The following is a 17,456-nucleotide window of genomic DNA, read 5'->3' on the forward strand; positions in this document are numbered from 1 at the left end:
AAGAGGCTGAAGTGCTTTGTAACTGTGTGTGTGTGTGTGTGTGTGTGTATGTGTGTGTGTGTGTGTGTGTGCGTGCGTGCGTGTGTGTGTGTGTTTCAGGGCCTGGGCGGGGGGGTGATGGGGGTGATGGGTCCTGGAGCAGCCCCAGGCGGGGGTCCCATGATGCAGGGCCACGGGGGGCCGGGGATGGCCGGTGGACCTGGAGGCTACATGGGCCAGCAGGGCTACAGCGAGCCCAGCAAGGGCTACCTGGGCCAGGGCATGTACAGCCGAGGGGCCGGGGGCTACGGCGGAGGACCCGGGGGCTACAGCGGGAGGTAAGGAGAGGAGAGGAGAGGAGGGGGGAGGAGCTATAGGGCTGTGTGCGTTTTATTCTCGCCGCCGGCGCACTTTCCTCGGGAATTGGGCCGCACACAAAAGGCGGCCGCTCCAGAAAAGCGCTGCAGCCGGCGGCACACTTGAAAAATCGAACAACAGGGGGGGTACGGTGGTGCAGTGGTAAGCGCTGTAGCCTCACAGCTCGAAGGTCCTGGGTTCGATTCCCACCTGGGACGCTGTGAACGCTGAAGGAATGCGTGCCCGTCCGCATGTCCTCGAGTGCCCACCGCCCGGGTGGGGTCGTCAAAAAGGGCCTTTCTGTGTGGAGTTTGCATGTTCTCCCCGTGCCCCCTGGGGGTTTCCTTCATATAGGAACCCCCTTCACCAAAAACATGCAATATCCTGGTTGCTAATGTGGTTCCTCCTCTGGCCGGTAAGGGCGCCGGGAGGGGAACTGGTTGGAATAGCGTGATCCTCCCACGTGCTATGTCCTACCAGTGAAGCTTCCCCTGTCAGGTGAAAAGAAGCGGCTGGCTAACTGCCCATGTCTCGGAGGAAGCATGGAGCCAGTTTCAGCTCTCCCCAGATCGACAGAGGGTGGAGCAGCAACCAGGATAAATAAATTAATTAGCACTAATGGGGGATAAAAATGGGATAAAAAATAGGGGGGGGGGGATCGAACAGAAGCTGAAACTATCACTGCAGCACGTATGCAGCGTAGCTTCAGCGTGGCGTGCAGCTCGCATGATCGGTCTCGCCTGTTAACAAGGACGCTGAAATGAAAGTGCCTCCGTGCTCCATTGCTTGGGCGTGTGGTGTGTTCGGGCTGTAAGACATTGAGACGGGTGGAGGAAGAATGAGGCGAAGGAGAGAGAGAATGATGAGGGAGGATGGAGAGAAGGGAGGGAGATCAAGGGGTTGGAAACAGGAACGGATGGAAAGATGCACAGGAGTTGCCTGAGTTTTGGAGATATCGGCCGTAGAGATGTCTGCCTTCTCTCCAATACAATGGAACTGGATGGCACTCGGCTTGTGATGTCTGCCTTCTCTCCAATACAATGGAACTGGATGGCACTCGGCTTGTGATGTCTGCCTTCTCTCCAATACAATGGAACTGGATGGCACTCGGCTTGTGGTGCTGAAAGAGCCAAAAAATACAATTGGAAAAACTCAACAATTGAAACAATTGAAAAACTCTTTTCAGAAATCATGACCCGGTTACTCAAGATAATCCACAGACCTTGTGAGCAGTTTCATGTAGGAACTATTTTCATTTGACCAAACTACACCCGCTAGCTGCTAGCTTAGCTTAGCAGCTTCCAAGATGTGCTTTTGATTTTGAGGCGAATCGTCCCTTTAAATGTTTCAATCAGGAGTAAATCTACTGTGGTTGTAATTGTTTTATATCAGAAAACTTCCTTTAGAAATAGAATAAATCATCCAATCAAACAGCTTTTCTACTGAACTATGACACTTACCTACATCTCCCTGTGTGTGTGTGTGTGTGTGTGTGTGTGTGTGTGTGTGTGCCTCTCTCTCCCTATCTGTCTCTCTCTCTCTCTCCCCCTCTGTGTGTCTCTCTCTCTCTCTTGCTCACTGCCTCTCTGTCTCTCTCTGTCTCTCTCTCTCTCTCTCTCTCTCTGTCTCTAGTTATCCGTCCAGTGCCGGTGCTTCTCGAGGTCCTGCCGACTTCACTCAGGCTGCGGCCGCCGCCGCTGTCGCCGCCGCCGCCGCCACGGCAACCGCCACCGCCACGGCAACCGTCGCCGCCATCCAGGAGAAACACAACCAGGAAATGAACTACGGACAGGTGAGGCCAAAAGATGCTACTTCCTGCCTCGACAGGAAGTTTGGTCACAGGTGACGCATAATGACAGATGAATGAGTGAATTTTAAATCCTTCATTACAAAGCCAGTTTGCAGTCTCCTGATCTGACATGACTGTACTCTATATATATTAAAGATAAGGTAATGATGTTAAATGGAACCTGATGCTGTGATATTGTCCAAATGTCCAACAAGCCTTTTCTACTTTTAATATTGTGATGGTAAAGCACTATAGTCCTCTAATAGTCCTACTCCGATGTGGACTTACAGTGTCTGAGAGCTTATAGGGACCTTCTTGTCTTCTGTAGTATCACTATAATGTTTCTATTAGGGGTGGGGGAAAAAATCGATTCACCTAAGTATCGCGATTTTTAATGTCACGATTTTTTGGATCGATCTTTTATTCCAGAATCGATAATCGCAAATAAAAAAAAAAAAAAAAAAAAAAAAAAAAAATTTTTTTTTTTTGGGTGCTTGCAGTCAGGCCACTCACTGAACAGCAGGCCAGGCGCCGCCTACTGGTTTACTAGTGGTTTTATTACTTTATTAGTTAGTCTGAAGTAATAATTACACTTCAGGGTTAAAGTGGGTGCATCTCATTGTAAAATTGGACCCAAATCTGGCTTCAAACGGCCCAAATTTCACGCGCGTTGGCCCATATCGGCCTGGCCTGCTTGGTATCTAATGCCCGGCCTGAATTATGATCCCAGTCCGCCCCTGTTTTTAACTATATCGCCCAGCCCTACTCATGATATATAATATACAGTCTCTAGTGTATGATTCAACTTTTCCCATGTTCTAATCTAGTGTAAAAAAGCAAACAAACTGAAAAAATAAAAGAAAAAAATAAACAAAAATCGCAATAAATCGTAATATCGAATCGCAATAATCGTAGAATCGCAATAATCGTGAATCGCAATATATATCGAATCGGCACCAAAGTATCGTGATAGTATCGAATCGGGAGATAAGTGAATCGGCACAGCCCTAGTTTCTATAGTGAAGTGTGTGTGGGGGGGGGGGGGTAGGGTTGTGTGTAGGGCTGCACGATATGAGGAAAAGCTGCGATGTGCGATAACACTGTTCAATATTGCGATGACGATATGACCTGCGATAAATAAAAAAATGCTATAAACAAAAATATTAATGGGTAGGGGTGCTCCGATCCGGCTAAGCCACGATCCGATCCGATTCCGATTCCTGGGGTCACGATCCGATTCCAGAATCGATTCTCGATTCCAACGATTCTCGATTCCAGAATCTAAATCGATTCTCAATTATGTAGTTTTATATTGCAATAACACACAAAGGTAAATCTAAGACAAAAAATGACAAATGTATTAATGCTGAACTTCAAATTCAACTTCTGAAGTATTACAGTGAGGGCCTAAATTCATTTTGCAATATGAGTGTGTTAATTTAAGCATACGTATCAGTAAGTGGCACGGGATTCTCAAAGCCTGTGTTAAGGGTCATACGAACAAAAATGCACTCTTGAAGCTAAAAAAAATCCAAAACCAACAAGTTCATTATTTACATTTTTACTTCAATGTAGAACAGTCATTTCTTACACATGAGATTACTTTTAGCCTTTTAGTCATAACGATTATTGAAAGATATTCCATATTCCAGACTGAAATGTTATAACAGAAGTGGAGTATTGGCCAGAATGACATGAACATTTGGACACTTATTCAGCCGGTATCTTGCATGTTGCGTTCATGTGCACTGTAATTTTTTTTTTTTTTTTTTTTTTCCGATAACACGTGACTTTTGCGATGTGTTCATCGCGCATTTTCATATCGCGATGATGATGAAAATACGATAAATCGTGCAGCCCTAGTTGTGTGTCATACGTGCGCTCTAGTAGGGCTGGGCGATAAAACGATAGCAATATATATCGGCGATAGAGACGTCATCAATACAATACAAAAAATAGTTTGATAGAATGTTCGATAGTTCTCACAGCTGCATGAAAAAAAACAAGAGCGTGGAGCGTGCTGCGAGTGACACACAAACAGCCAATCACTCAACAGACAAACCGCGAGCGTGCACCCGCCCCCAGCTCATAAACAGCCAGTCATATCCCTTGACAATGGGCAGTGCTCGTGACGCGAACAGCAGGTGTGGTCTCACCCGGCACCACACGTGCGAAACACCACAGAAGAAGCCAGCTCGCCACTATTGCAGTGTATTGGATTGTTCAAGTCTGACCGAAAGCAGAACCCCGTCCGTCGTCTGTAAACGTTACAAAGAATTCAGCGTGAGTGAATTTCAATTCATGTTAACGTTAACGTAAATTGACACAAATGCGGGCGTCTGCAACGTACTTTGCGGAGTGCGGGGCAGCTCATTCACTGAATCACCGAACGTTAACGTTAAACAACCCTGAAATACACGTTACCAAACGTTGTTTTTGTGTTTGAGAAGACTCGCAACGCTAGGCTAGGTCATCAAAATAAAGCGTCACCATGTCTGTAAATTACTGCTTGCACTCAGAGCGTGTGTGTGTGTGTGTGTGTGTGTGTGTGTGACAGTGTACAATTATTACCCGTGTGCCTTGAAAATAAGGCGGTTCGAAATAAAGTGGTTAAATGCAAACGTTTTCTTCTCGTTTTTTAAATGAATAAAAAGGGTCAATTAAAAATGATCAATAATTATCTATATTGACTGATATGAAATATTTTATAACGATATACTTTTGAGCTATATCGCCCTGCGCTTTGGCACCTAAACAAATAGCACTACACCCCTGCCTTCTAGTGTCAAACAAGAACATCTGATCTTTGAGTGGAGGGGGACTTTAATATACAGTCAAATCTGGATTAGAGATTTGTCAGCTTTAAGTAGATTGTTGATCTGTGGTTTTGGAATAGTTGCTGCTGAACCGTTGACTGAGTATCTTGTGCGTGTGCGCGTGTGTGTGCGTGTGCGTGTGTGTGTGTGTGTGTGTGTGTGTGTGTTTCCTAGATGGGGGGTCCAGCCTATAGCAGTCAGTTCATGGCCCACGCCGGCCCTCGCGGCCCCTCCATGGCCCCTGGCGGGATGGGTCCGGGCCCCGGGCCGGCCAGGGGGCCCCCCTCCATGGGCCCCATGTACGGCCCGGGCGGCGGCCCCCAGAGGGTCCCCCAGCATCCAAACTACGGCCCTGGACCCCAGCAAGGCCCTCTGAGGCCCCCACAAGGCCTCAAACGCCCGTACAACTCTGAGGTAAGAGTCAACCTGAAATGAATTCAGAAGGTCTCCGTCTTTCTCTGTGAAAGTGTGTTTCAACATGAGATGATTTCAACAGATTGTAGATGATCGCCTCTTGTTAGCAGTGTCAGCAGCACAACAGGTAGGATGCTAAAGCTAAAGGATGGTGGTAGAGAATATAAAAGAACTATGATACTCAAAATGAATTAATAATGTTTTCTTGTAACTGGTTTATGGATCATTTTGTGCAGTATAGCCTGTGAATTATGTTAGTTTCCAATCGAATAAACTAAGGGGCGCTTTACACGAGGACGGTTTCCTATGGTGACGGGGGATTATTGTATCGTTAGTGCCTCCCTTTTAGACGGCGACGGCGAATTTGGGCTTAGGAAACGACACATTTTGAAACCACCCTCCAGAGTGGAATTCTTGGTGACGCTTCCCGCTGAGCGCTCCATGTAATCGCTTGAGACGGCTCATTTCAGGAACTCTGACGTGCCTGCAGACGCGACACACGCGATTACGCCGTAGCCGTGCGGGAGTTGGCAACCATTTTCAAAATAAAACGTCAGTATGAATGAAGTTTGGCAACATTCAGAATTAAGCTACACTGTGGCCAACTTCAGTTACATGTTCATAACGTTACTGCTGCGAGGAGCCGATGGCTGTACCCGGTCGGCATTTAACGTTAGTTACAAAAGCACGTCAACAGTGTTTTCTCACTGCCAGTAGCCTAACTACAGTAGGGTTTCAGCGCTCCCGGTCCTCGCTGCTCGTTAAAGATTTCCAATAGGCGTTATTCTGATAAACTGCTCACATATATGTTACGTTCTCACCCGACAAATATTAAAACTTTAAAACAGTTTGGGGTTTTTTTTTTTAGCTTGAAAACAGCTTTTTGGCAAGTCTAAATGACTGCGGTAGGCGTACTCTACTTCCGTGTTTAAAACCGGAAAGACGATTACGAAATGACGTCATGCAGAAGCGTCCTTGTATGGGCAAAGAATAAGCTGATCACACTGCCACCTAGCGACCTGGCATGTACATTACGGCGTTTTAAAAATTCAACAGCGCTCATGTAAACTGGGAGAAGGTGTGAAGGAAACGCTATTGTGTTGTTTCTTCCAGAAACTGTCCTGGTGTAAAGGGCCCCTAAGCCTGTGCAGACACCTCTCCTGTGTTTAATCTAGCATTGAGAATGAAGCATCACAGGATACAAACCACATACTGTCCTCTCTCAGTCTTTTGCAGGCATGTCTCAGCAGTATGGGATCCCTGTTGGTCCCAGTGTGAACGTCCTGTCCGGTCCCGGCGGTGCCGGGGGTTCGATACCCGGGTCAGGCGGGGGGGGTCACGCGGGGCCCGGCCCCTATGCGGGACCCGGCCTGCAGTACCACCCAGGTAGGAAGCCTCCAGTTGCACTAAACTACGCTACCCAGCATGCTTCAGGTTGTGTTTTACAGAGATAGGTTGCTCTGTAGCTCTCTCTCAATTCAGGCGCAGCCTTTGAAGGCTGATTTCGAAGACTGAATGCGTCACCGCGGCGCAACGAAAGCTCTTTGCACACAGAGTCCCAATTGTTCGCTGCGTTTTTTTTTATCCGTCATCCGAAGAAAAAAAAACGTCACGCACAGATACCTTGCACACTGAGTCCGATGCGTTAATTATCCAATATTCGTCGCAGCGGCTGGCAGTGTGTCTGAGGTAGGCTCTCTCTCTCTCTCACACACACACAGACACACACACACACACACACACACACACACACACACACACACACACACACCACACACACACACCCCGTCCCGCATTCCATGCTGGTCTGCAATCACCCGCCACATTCTGTCTTTTAATTCCGCACCTCCGTATTCCTTACTTGCTTTGTCATAAAGTGCTTTGTGCTGCAGGGAGACGAAGTGAATTAACCTCTCAGACGCCATTTTTCATTGCGAATAGCAAAACTACGGCGGCTCTGAGTGGTCAAACAGCTCTCAAAAGCTTTTCATGGATGCGGAAAAACGCGGAAAATCGAACCTCGTCCGAAAACTTAAATGAACGGACGTCATTGTCGGACACGGTGTGTCAACGATGATTGACACAAATGAGGTCGTATTCTTTCTTTTTTTCCGTGCGTCAATTTCGGACGAAAAAACGGACTCTGTGTGCAAAGACTTTAAAGCTGTCACATTTCGAAGGCGGTGGAGAAGAAGTCTTCTCTTCCTGAAATTGAAGGATGCAACAGATGGCACCTTCACAGACCAACCTATCCCAGAATGCACCACGCACCAGCCGACAGCGATGGGATTTTACAGCAGGCTCAAAGCTGTTGTAGCTTGGGCTCTATGACTTCTAATATCTCACTTCATTACATATTCATTATTTTTCATATTTTTAGGCAAGAAAGTAAGCATGCAGATATGTGGTCAGTTGATCTAAGCCAACGCCCGCTTGTAAATCTGCAGCAAAGTTTTGGAGGTTCGCTTGTAAAGCCACCGAAACTAATAGCACGGGTGGCAGAGCTCCGTTTACAGACGGATTTCAGTCACACCTTAATTATTTGTTCCGTTTTTACCAATCTTGTTAACCATTTATGTGTGTTGCTAAGCAACAACAACAAGCCCGGATGTAAACACAAGCCAGGCAGCCAGCATGGTGAGAAGTAGGAGCGGAGAGAGATCTCGTAAAACCGGCGCAGTTTGGCAGCATTTTGATCTAGTGAATGAAAATAAGGTTGTATGTAGATGTAGCTGTGTCAGATAAAACTGGCATATAACCACGCAAACGGAGCAATAGCAATTGCGTAACCAACCACGTTCAGCACAGGTATGTGGATGTGTGGATGTTTAACTTGTAAGTTAACCTGTAAGCCTGCTACGTTAGCTAGCACTGCTAACGCGTTAGCCAACCAATGGCGGTGATTAACGTTACCTCCAGCTCAAGTCCGCCCGTAAAAAGGTGTCCAAATACAACAGTGAGCAGCACGAGCGGGTCGGTCCTGTCAGTGGACTGGAAACCAGTTTACCACAGAGTTTGTTTCTGTTGCCCATTATGGACCTGAAGGAACATTGAGCAGGAGACCTGCATGTCCATCCGAGCAGCGCCGGTACAGAGAGAATTCACACATTTCACAGACCCCGTCATGATACATTAATCATTATTTTGTTTGTCCAAAGTTCCTTCACTCTGGAATAGGGTGCTCTTTATATACCTCAAATCCAGAAGAGCTGTTCTGATCAGTTTGGCAGTAGGTCCATACAGTAGTATATACAGCTATATCGTTAATTTATACCCACAAACAGCCCTCCATGTAGTGTGTATTGTTCAGTCATCTCTACCGTAGTGGGCTCTGGGCTACCAGCTCTTTTGCTATTTGACAGAACTGAACCAATAAGCGGTATCAATAATTAGGGGTGGGGGAAAAAATCGATTCACCTAAGTATCGCGATTTTTAATGTCACGATTTTTTGAATCAATCTTTTATTCCAGAATCGATAATCGCAAAAAAAACAATTTTTTTTTTTTTTTTTTTTTTTTTGGGTGCTTGCAGTCAGGCCACTCACTGAACAGCAGGCCAGACGCCGCCTACTGGTTTACTAGTGGTTTTATTACTTTATTAGTTAGTCTGAAGTAATAATTGCACTTCAGGGTTAAAGTGGGTGCATCTCATTGTAAAATTGGACTTCAAACGGCCCAAATCTGGCTTCAAACGGCCCAAATTGGGCTTCAAACGGCCCAAATTTCACGCGCGTCGGCCCATATCGGCCTGGCCTGCTTGGTATCTAATGCCCGGCCTGAATTATGATCCCAGTCCGCCCCTGTTTTTAACTATATCGCCCAGCCCTACTCATGATATATAATATACAGTCTCTAGTGTATGATTCAACTTTTCCCATGTTCTAATCTAGTGTAAAAAAGCAAACAAACTGAAAAAAGAAAAGAAAAAAAGAAACGAAAATCTCAATAAATCGTAATATCGAATCGCAATAATCGTAGAATCGCAATACTTAAGAATCGCAATATAAATCGAATCGGCACCCAAGAATCGTGATAGTATCGAATCGGGAGATAAGTGAATCGCCACAGCCCTATCAATAATGTGGGATGCAAACACAAGCTTTGCCGCACAAACTGGACACCAGTTTCTTTTTTAAGTAAACGTTAACGGAAAGGTTGGAACGGGGGTATTCTGAGGCACGTAGCAGCATAAGGTGCCGTGCAGACCGGACGTGTGTATTTCACATAAGAACGCTTTGGAAATCATGTCGAGAGCGCTTCCAATGCGCACAAAACACAGCGCACGTTTTGTGTGTGTGTGTGTGTGTGTGTGTGTGTGCTTTGTTTTGTTTCCCCCTGCAGTCACGCGCAGCACAGTTCAGGACACAACGATCACACGGACGGTAGACAGCTGGTTTCGTCTGTTTGATGTTGTAGATTGTTCGCACTGTAAACACGAAAGCCAGATTATTGGCTTATCTGGCAGCAGCGGAGGTTGAAGATCCCCCTGGCAGGAGAAGAGGTGGGAGGAGTGACACTGACGAGCAGCGCGCTTTTCCTCCAAATGTTGAACTTTTCTCAGCTTGAGACGCCCAGAGCGCTCCGCCAAAAAACACTAGCCGCCAAGAGCGCCTAAACGCCAGGTGCGCTCCTTGAAAGAGGAGCGCGTCCTTACCATAGAGAATGAATTGCAGAAGGGCACCTAATGTAATGTAGGTCATTTAACCGCGTTCAGCAAGGCTGCGTCCTCCGCAGGCTGCGGCTTCCTTCCTTCACATTCGTTCATCTGCCCGTTACCCTGCAGGTCCCGGTGGTCCAGGCCCCGCCCCCCAGCGCTCTGGCTCCTCCCCTTCCTACCAGAGCCACAAGATGCCCCTCCCACAGTACCCCCCCTCCGGACCACCCAGCTCACAGTACTACAAGGTGAGTCCTGAAACCCCGCCCTTTTAGTTTAGTTGAGTTTAGTTGTTTATTTGCACAAAGAGTAAGAAATAATACAATGTGCAACCATAAACAAGATTGTGCAGGTGAAGAAAAACAAACAGATGGGCTAATTATGAGCCCAGTATCTCACCTTAATAAAGAAGTTAGCAGGTGGCTGACCTGGTAGAGCGTGTCCCACTAAGGCTTCGTCCTCTCCTCTGCGTGGCAAACCCGGGTTCCAACCCGACCCAAGGTCCTTTGCCACATGTCATCCCCTCTCTCTCCCCACCCTTCTTGTCTATCTACTGTCCTATCCAATAAAGGCAAAAATGCCCCCCCCCCCCAAAAAAAAATAACACAATGTATAACAATAAAACGATAAAAATAAATATGAATTCCTCCAGTGTGAGATGTGCTCAGTCTGTGATGTAAATGTGAGATGTGCTCAGTCTGTGATGTAAATGAGATGTGCTCAGTCTGTGATGTAAATGAGATGTGCTCAGTCTGTGATGTAAATGTGAGATGTGCTCAGTCTGTGATGTAAATGAGATGTGCTCAGTCTGTGATGTAAATGTGAGATGTGCTCAGTCTGTGATGTAAATGAGATGTGCTCAGTCTGTGATGTAAATGTGAGATGTGCTCAGTCTGTGATGTAAATGTGAGATGTGCTCAGTCTGTGATGTAAATGAGATGTGCTCAGTCTGTGATGTAAATGTGAGATGTGCTCAGTCTGTGATGTAAATGTGAGATGTGCTCAGTCTGTGATGTAAATGTGAGATGTGCTCAGTCTGTGATGTAAATGAGATGTGCTCAGTCTGTGATGTAAATGTGAGATGTGCTCAGTCTGTGATGTAAATGTGAGATGTGCTCAGTCTGTGATGTAAATGTGAGATGTGCTCAGTCTGTGATGTAAATGAGATGTGCTCAGTCTGTGATGTAAATGTGAGATGTGCTCAGTCTGTGATTTAAATGGGCGACTACATTTTTATAGAGCTTTTATGCAAAGCGCATTCACACATTCACACAACGATGGTGGCAAGCTACCACGCAGGGTGCTGGTGCACTAGCCATCAGGAGCAACTTGGGCTTCAGTGTCTTGCCCAAGGACACTTCGACATGCGGACTGGAGGAGGCGGGGATCGAACCACCGGCCTCTTTGATCTAAAGTGATTAGTTGACGACCCCGCTCTACCTCCTGAATCACAGTGGCCAGGCGAGGCTGCAGTGGGACTTTTTTCCTCAGAGCGGGGCGCTTTCAAAAGTTGAGAAATGTTCAACTTTTCAGAAAAGCGCCGGGCGACATGAAGCGCTTTTTCTCAACCGACCAATCGCAGTCAGACGCTGGCCGTTTCCCATAGCAACAACAAATATGGACACAATGAAACCAGCGGTGAAACAGGACGTTGTAATCAGTGAATTGATGTTACTGTAACCGTGATCATAAAGCAGTATGGATTATACCAGATCATAAAGCAGTATGGATTATACCAGATCATAAAGCAGTATGGATTATACCAGATCATAAAGCAGTATGGATTATACCAGATCATAAAGCAGTATGGATTATACCAGATCATAAAGCAGTATGGATTATACCAGATCATAAAGCAGTATGGATTATACCAGATCATAAAGCAGTATGGATTATACCAGATCATAAAGCAGTATGGATTATACCAGATCATAAAGCAGTATGGATCATACCAGATCATAAAGCAGTATGGATTATACCAGATCATAATGCAGTATGGATCATACCAGATCATAAAGCAGTATGGATTATACCAGATCATAATGCAGTATGGATTATACCAGATCATAAAGCAGTATGGATTATACCAGATCATAAAGCAGTATGGATCATACCAGATCATAAAGCAGTATGGATCATACCAGATCATAAAGCAGTATGGATCATACCAGATCATAAAGCAGTATGGATCATACCAGATCATAAAGCAGTATGGATTATACCAGATCATAAAGCAGTATGGATTATACCAGATCATAAAGCAGTATGGATTATACCAGATCATAAAGCAGTATGGATCATACCAGATCATAAAGCAGTATGGATTATACCAGATCATAAAGCAGTATGGATTATACCAGATCATAAAGCAGTATGGATTATACCAGATCATAAAGCAGTATGGATTATACCAGATCATAAAGCAGTATGGATTATACCAGATCATAAAGCAGTATGGATTATACCAGATCATAAAGCAGTATGGATTATACCAGATCATAAAGCAGTATGGATTATACCAGATCATAAAGCAGTATGGATTATACCAGATCATAAAGCAGTATGGATTATACCAGATCATAAAGCAGTATGGATCATACCAGATCATAAAGCAGTATGGATCATACCAGATCATAAAGCAGTATGGATCATACCAGATCATAAAGCAGTATGGATTATACCAGATCATAAAGCAGTATGGATTATACCAGATCATAAAGCAGTATGGATTATACCAGATCATAAAGCAGTATGGATTATACCAGATCATAAAGCAGTATGGATTATACCAGATCATAAAGCAGTATGGATTATACCAGATCATAAAGCAGTATGGATTATACCAGATCATAAAGCAGTATGGATTATACCAGATCATAAAGCAGTATGGATTATACCAGATCATAAAGCAGTATGGATCATACCAGATCATAAAGCAGTATGGATCATACCAGATCATAAAGCAGTATGGATCATACCAGATCATAAAGCAGTATGGATTATACCAGATCATAAAGCAGTATGGATTATACCAGATCATAAAGCAGTATGGATCATACCAGATCATAAAGCAGTATGGATTATACCAGATCATAAAGCAGTATGGATTATACCAGATCATAAAGCAGTATGGATTATACCAGATCATAAAGCAGTATGGATTATACCAGATCATAAAGCAGTATGGATTATACCAGATCATAAAGCAGTATGGATTATACCAGATCATAAAGCAGTATGGATCATACCAGATCATAATGCAGTATGGATCATACCAGATCATAAAGCAGTATGGATTATACCAGATCATAAAGCAGTATGGATTATACCAGATCATAAAGCAGTATGGATTATACCAGATCATAAAGCAGTATGGATCATACCAGATCATAAAGCAGTATGGATCATACCAGATCATAATGCAGTATGGATCATACCAGATCATAAAGCAGTATGGATTATACCAGATCATAAAGCAGTATGGATCATACCAGATCATAAAGCAGTATGGATTATACCAGATCATAAAGCAGTATGGATTATACCAGATCATAAAGCAGTATGGATCATACCAGATCATAATGCAGTATGGATCATACCAGATCATAAAGCAGTATGGATTATACCAGACATGTAGTGGAAATATCTGGTAAGCCTTTGCTTGTTGCACAACAAGCTAGCAGCTGCTAAGCTAACGTCACCTGACGTTATGAGATCCACCTTTTATTTCTCCTCACAAAAAGTGCTCCTGGCAGAGCTTTGTCCACACACACACACCACACACACACACACACGCACGCACACACACACACACACACACACACACACACACACGTACAAAACACACTGTGTGAACTGAACCTGTGAACCTAAAACTAAAATCAAGTAAGAATGTGTTGATCTTTAAAAAAAGGTATAAGGACATGATGATGGAAAATTATAGTCTAGTTCCCAGGTAACTGAATGATGTAGGGGACAAGGAGAGAAGAAAAAATAAAATAAAAATAATAATAATAATAATAATAATAATAATAATAATAATAATAATAAATACAAAAGTGTATGTATAAGTATATATATATATATATAGGTATATGTATATATATATAATAATAATAATAATAATAAAACGAATATAAAAATGTATGAATATGCATGTATGGATTGTGTTTGTTTTGTTATTTGCTACTTACTGGTTTTTGACTGTTGTATTGCTTATTTATTTATTTTGCTTTTTTTGTTGTTGTTTTTTGTTTCCTGTATTAGGATATTTTTTCCCTGAAATCCTTTGTTGTTAATATGATGGCAAGTAAGGACAATGTCCAAGATGTCTGAACATGATGATTTTCTTATTTTAATTTTAAGAAAAGGGGGGGCTTTACATAAGCGTTTGCTTCTGCCCCTAACCTTTGGTTATGACCTAAGTGTATGGTTGGTGGTGGTGGTGGTGACCAATAAATTTTTTCATTCATTCATTCATTCATTCATTCATTCATTCATTCATTCATTCATTCATTCATTCATTCATTCATTCAAACCTGGTGAAAGTTCTAACTTTGTGTGTGTGTGTGTGTGTGCATGTGTGTGTGTGTGTGTGTGTGTGTGTGTGTGTGTGTGTGTGTGTGTGTGTGTGTGTGTGTGTGTGTGTGTGTGTGTGTGCCCAGCAGGAACAGTTTAACGGTCAGGGCGGAGGGTTAAACGCTCTGACAACAGGAGGCGGGGCATACAACTCCTTCAACCAGCCCACTGGGGTAAGTGTGTGTGTGCGTGTCCACGTGCGTGTGTGGGTGTGTGTGCACGTGTGTGTGTGTGTGCGTGTGTGCGCATGCACACGCACGCGTGTGTCTTGGTACAATTTGGGGAGAAATTTCTGTACAATACAATACCAATATTTGACATTCTCTCTGTCTGTCTGTCTGTCTCTCTCTCTCTCACGCTCTCTCTCAGCCTGGGCGAGGGTTGCCAGGTTACCCCAGCTCACCCCTCCCCGGTAACCCCACCCCCCCCATCACACCCGGCAGTTCCATGGCCCCTCCCTACATGTCGCCTAGCAACAGTGACGTCAAGCCGCCGCCCTCTTCCTTCCTGCCGGATATCAAGCCCAACATGAGCAGCCTGGTCCCTCCCCCTCCCACAGGTACACACACACACACACACACACACACACACACACGCCCACGTTTCTTTCATCTGTCATAAATAACAACAAATCAAGTCTTATCGCCGCGAGTTGAATGCCTGGAGGGGATTGTGTGTAGGGGTGCTCCGATCCGGCTAAGCCACGATCCGATCCGATTCCGATTCCTGGGGTCACGATCCGATTCCAGAATCGATTCTCGATTCCAACGATTCTCGATTCCAACGATTCTCGATTCCAACGATTCTCGATTCCAGAATCTAGAATCGATTCTCAATTATGTAGTTTTATATTAACACACAAAGACAAAAAATGACAAATGTATTAATGCTGAAATTCAAATTCAACTTCTGAAGTATTACAGTAAGGGCCTAAATTCATTTTGCAAACTAGGGGGGAATTCCCCCCTTATGTTCTTCAGATAAGATGGATTTATAGGCTGGGGGGGATCTGTAGACTTTGAGAAGGATTTATAGATTTTGGGGGGAATACATTAACCAGAGTTCTTAAGTGCAAGAGGTGGTGGCACCGTGGCAGTACAGTACACAAATGACATGAACATTTGGACACTTATTCAGCCAGTATCACTATCTTGCGTGTTGCGTTCAGGTGCACTGTAAAAAAAAAAAAAAAAAAAAAATACAAAGAAGAATCGATTCTTGGGAGTTTGGAATCGATCCAGGAATCGTGGCATTAAGAACGATTTTTTTGGAGCACCCCTAATTGTGTGTGTGTGTGTCGCTTTATGACCCAGATCATCGCTTTGTGACCCAGACCTTCACTTTATGACCCAGACCATCACTTTATGACCCAGACCTTCACTTTATGACCCAGACCTTCACTTTATGATCCAGACCTTCACTTTATGATCCAGACCTTCACTTTATGATCCAGACCTTCACTTTATGACCCAGACCTTCACTTTATGATCCAGACCATCACTTTATGATCCAGACCTTCACTTTATGATCCAGACCTTCACTTTATGACCCAGACCTTCACTTTATGACCCAGACCTTCACTTTATGATCCAGACCATCACTTTATGATCCAGACCTTCACTTTATGACCCAGACCTTCACTTTATGACCCAGACCTTCACTTTATGACCCAGACCTTCACTTTATGATCCAGACCATCACTTTATGATCCAGACCTTCACTTTATGACCCAGACCATCACTTTATGATCCAGACCATCACTTTATGATCCAGACCTTCACTTTATGACCCAGACCTTCACTTTATGATCCAGACCTTCACTTTATGATCCAGACCATCACTTTATGATCCAGACCTTCACTTTATGACCCAGACCTTCACTTTATGACCCAGACCTTCACTTTATGACCCAGACCTTCACTTTATGACCCAGACCTTCACTTTATGACCCAGACCATCACTTTATGATCCAGACCTTCACTTTATGATCCAGACCTTCACTTTATGACCCAGACCTTCACTTTATGATCCAGACCTTCACTTTATGACCCAGACCTTCACTTTATGATCCAGACCTTCACTTTATGACCCAGACCTTCACTTTATGACCCAGACCTTCACTTTATGACCCAGACCTTCACTTTATGACCCAGACCTTCACTTTATGACCCAGACCTTCACTTTATGACCCAGACCTTCACTTTATGACCCAGATCATCACTTTATGACCCAGACCATCACTTTATGACCCAGACCTTCACTTTATGACCCAGACCTTCACTTTATGATCCAGACCTTCACTTTATGACCCAGACCTTCACTTTATGATCCAGACCTTCACTTTATGACCCAGACCTTCACTTTATGATCCAGACCTTCACTTTATGACCCAGACCTTCACTTTATGACCCAGACCTTCACTTTATGACCCAGACCTTCACTTTATGACCCAGACCTTCACTTTATGACCCAGACCTTCACTTTATGACCCAGACCTTCACTTTATGACCCAGATCATCACTTTATGACCCAGACCATCACTTTATGACCCAGACCTTCACTTTATGACCCAGACCTTCACTTTATGACCCAGACCTTCACTTTATGATCCAGACCATCACTTTATGATCCAGACCTTCACTTTATGATCCAGACCTTCACTTTATGACCCAGACCATCACTTTATGACCCAGACCATCACTTTATGATCCAGACCATCACTTTATGATCCAGACCATCACTTTATGACCCAGACCTTCACTTTATGATCCAGACCTTCACTTTATGACCCAGACCATCACTTTATGATCCAGACCTTCACTTTATGATCCAGACCTTCACTTTATGATCCAGACCTTCACTTTATGAC

The 17,456-nt window shown here is 44.3% G+C and overlaps 1 protein-coding gene across 3 annotated transcripts in view; it reads left to right on the forward strand.

Annotated features, from left to right (window-relative positions):
- Nucleotides 1-17,456, forward strand: part of LOC310784124 (zinc finger MIZ domain-containing protein 2-like) — a 56,144-nt gene that overhangs the window by 3,423 nt on the left and 35,265 nt on the right. For 2 of the 3 annotated variants that reach the window (XM_083645106.1, XM_083645107.1), the window contains exons 1-7: nucleotides 201-317; nucleotides 1,969-2,128; nucleotides 5,116-5,355; nucleotides 6,582-6,741; nucleotides 10,139-10,257; nucleotides 14,674-14,760; nucleotides 14,957-15,146. In XM_083645106.1, the coding sequence (XP_083501232.1) occupies nucleotides 211-317; nucleotides 1,969-2,128; nucleotides 5,116-5,355; nucleotides 6,582-6,741; nucleotides 10,139-10,257; nucleotides 14,674-14,760; nucleotides 14,957-15,146 (1,063 nt within the window). In that variant the 5' untranslated portion in view covers nucleotides 201-210. Of the gene's footprint in view, nucleotides 1-99; nucleotides 318-1,968; nucleotides 2,129-5,115; nucleotides 5,356-6,581; nucleotides 6,742-10,138; nucleotides 10,258-14,673; nucleotides 14,761-14,956; nucleotides 15,147-17,456 lie in introns of those variants that run through there. The other variant, XM_083645108.1, reaches the window with a different exon arrangement.

This window comes from Poromitra crassiceps (assembly GCF_964638095.1).
Source record: "Poromitra crassiceps genome assembly, chromosome: 10".
Lineage (NCBI taxonomy): Eukaryota > Metazoa > Chordata > Actinopteri > Beryciformes > Melamphaidae > Poromitra > Poromitra crassiceps.